Here is a 2,012-nt window from a genome sequence, read left to right as displayed (position 1 = left end):
AAAAAATAATCATCAATCCGGGTCAGTACTGAACTGGCTACATATAAATTTTGACCCGATTCGCACTTTACATGAATCTGTTAGTGACACGATCATATTCATGTAGTTACACTAGATAATGACAGAATAAGAGAGATCAAAAAGAATCAATAAAACCTAATTTCACTCTACAAAAGATAAAGAAATTCAAATATATAGTCCATAAAAGAAGAAAATACTTTCTCTATTTCCCTAAAAAGATATATCATATTAAAATAAAGTTCAAACGATCGAATCATGTAAATTTATTGAAAAATAAATCGAAGAGAAAACGAGTCAAAATCATAAAAGGAAATAATCATGGACAATTCTCAAACTGAAACTAAGCTCCCTCTGCACTCAATAAACCTTGAGTGCGACGACGGCAAGTAATGCCTGCAGACGAACTCACGTGCATGATAATCATAAACAAACGATCCCCATTTGCAGTATGGAAGTTCGAAAAACACAAAACCTGCCCTCCACTGCTCAGGTGCCGCAAAGGGCACTATCTCATCCGTCATCACACGATTCCAACTGAATTTGCTTCCTTCACATCTCGACTCACAAATCTGCACAACTCTATCACCAGTCTCACATCCAAAGGTAAAGTAGCGAAATGAGTGCTCATCTTCTGCAAAAATCGAACACTCACTTAAAACAGTTGGCAACGTGATTATCCGAAACACTTCATTCTTCATGTCAAAGGACAGTATTCTCGACGTAAAACCATGCCCTCCCATAAGCCAGTGCGCAAAGTGGCCATTCTTGCAACATGATTTTATGGGACTAACCTCGTAAAATTCTGTTCTATAAGTGATCCTGCAGTCTACTGCTAACTCCCTCCAAGAATCTGCCGTCCTTGAATACAGTTGAGCATGAAGACAACGGTGCTTAAGACACGTAAGCACCTGCACCACTTTGTAATCTTCGTCGAAACCAATTGCAACGGATCGTTGTCCTATTGAACATGAGGGGCCAAAAGATGTAAGTGGGAGATTCTTGACTTGGCCTAGAAAAGGATTGCATATAGCTAAAGGAATTGTAATATTCCTGGGGTCAATGCAGATTAGACCCTTAACTGACCCAACTATCGTAGGTACTAATTCCCAATAGATGTTAGCATATTCATATGACATTAAATCCTTGTGGTTGTGTTGGAGTTGGAGATTTACTAATACTTTGTTCGGCTCAATACCCTCATGATCAAAAGAAATTTGTATATATACTGTGTCCTCTGGCAGGTTGTTGTCATTGAGAGTGTGCAGTTTCCTGAAATATGGAGAATCGATAACGTCGCGCCAGAATCTGCAGACAGTTCTGAGTCTCAACATAGATTTTATGGGCAGACGCAACAGAATTTCTATCAACACATCATCTGTTATTGCTATGTATTGTCTACTAGCAATGTGGGATCCATGATTTCCGGTTTGAGGGTGCGACATATAATTATAGCAACTTCGAGGCTTCAAGTCCGAGTTATCGACGATGGCATTTCATCACTTAAGGATCAACCAAAACAATCAAGATTATATAAGGATATATCTGAATTGATACCTATCATTGTTAAAACCAAATCACCAATTTCATCGCAAAATTAATAAAATGATTAATGTACATACTACATTGTCGATACCATGAAAATCAATACCTGACAAATAAAGAAGATCACATAAAATTCAGAAATTGTTTACCTCAGTGCTTTGAGTTTCTGTGGTTGTTTTCTTGTGGTTAGAATTTCGATTGTGATAAAAAAAAATTAGAAACCTGCATGGTTGAAGAGTGTTGTTTGTTATGATTTCCTATATTTGTGGAGTTTGTTGTTTTTCTTATTCCTTCGATTATAAATAGTGGCATCATGAAAAAGATGAAGTCGAGATTGAATGCAAGGCTTTCCTATATTATTTATATACTCCGTTAGGTCCAAAGTCTTATTTGGTTTAGGCAGTAGTTTTAAGAAATGTAATTAAAAATAAATTTGATTAAACGGGACG

At 36.7% G+C, this 2,012-nt stretch overlaps 1 protein-coding gene across 1 annotated transcript; it reads right to left on the bottom strand.

Annotated features, from left to right (window-relative positions):
- Window positions 1-208: 208 nt before the first annotated feature.
- On the bottom strand, window positions 209-1,598 carry LOC125204225 (F-box/kelch-repeat protein At3g06240-like). Its single transcript, XM_048102824.2, has one exon. The coding sequence runs from the start codon at window positions 1,461-1,463 to the stop codon at window positions 351-353; it is 1,113 nt and encodes a 370-aa protein (XP_047958781.1). The 5' UTR covers window positions 1,464-1,598; the 3' UTR covers window positions 209-350.
- Window positions 1,599-2,012: the final 414 nt, after the last annotated feature.

This window comes from Salvia hispanica, chromosome 2, assembly GCF_029641045.1.
Source record: "Salvia hispanica isolate PSC_SH4W2 chromosome 2, Shi_PSC_v1, whole genome shotgun sequence".
In the NCBI taxonomy this organism is placed as follows: Eukaryota; Viridiplantae; Streptophyta; class Magnoliopsida; order Lamiales; family Lamiaceae; genus Salvia; species Salvia hispanica.
Note: the sequence above shows the minus strand (reverse complement) of the source record. Positions and strands in the feature narration are given on the sequence as shown.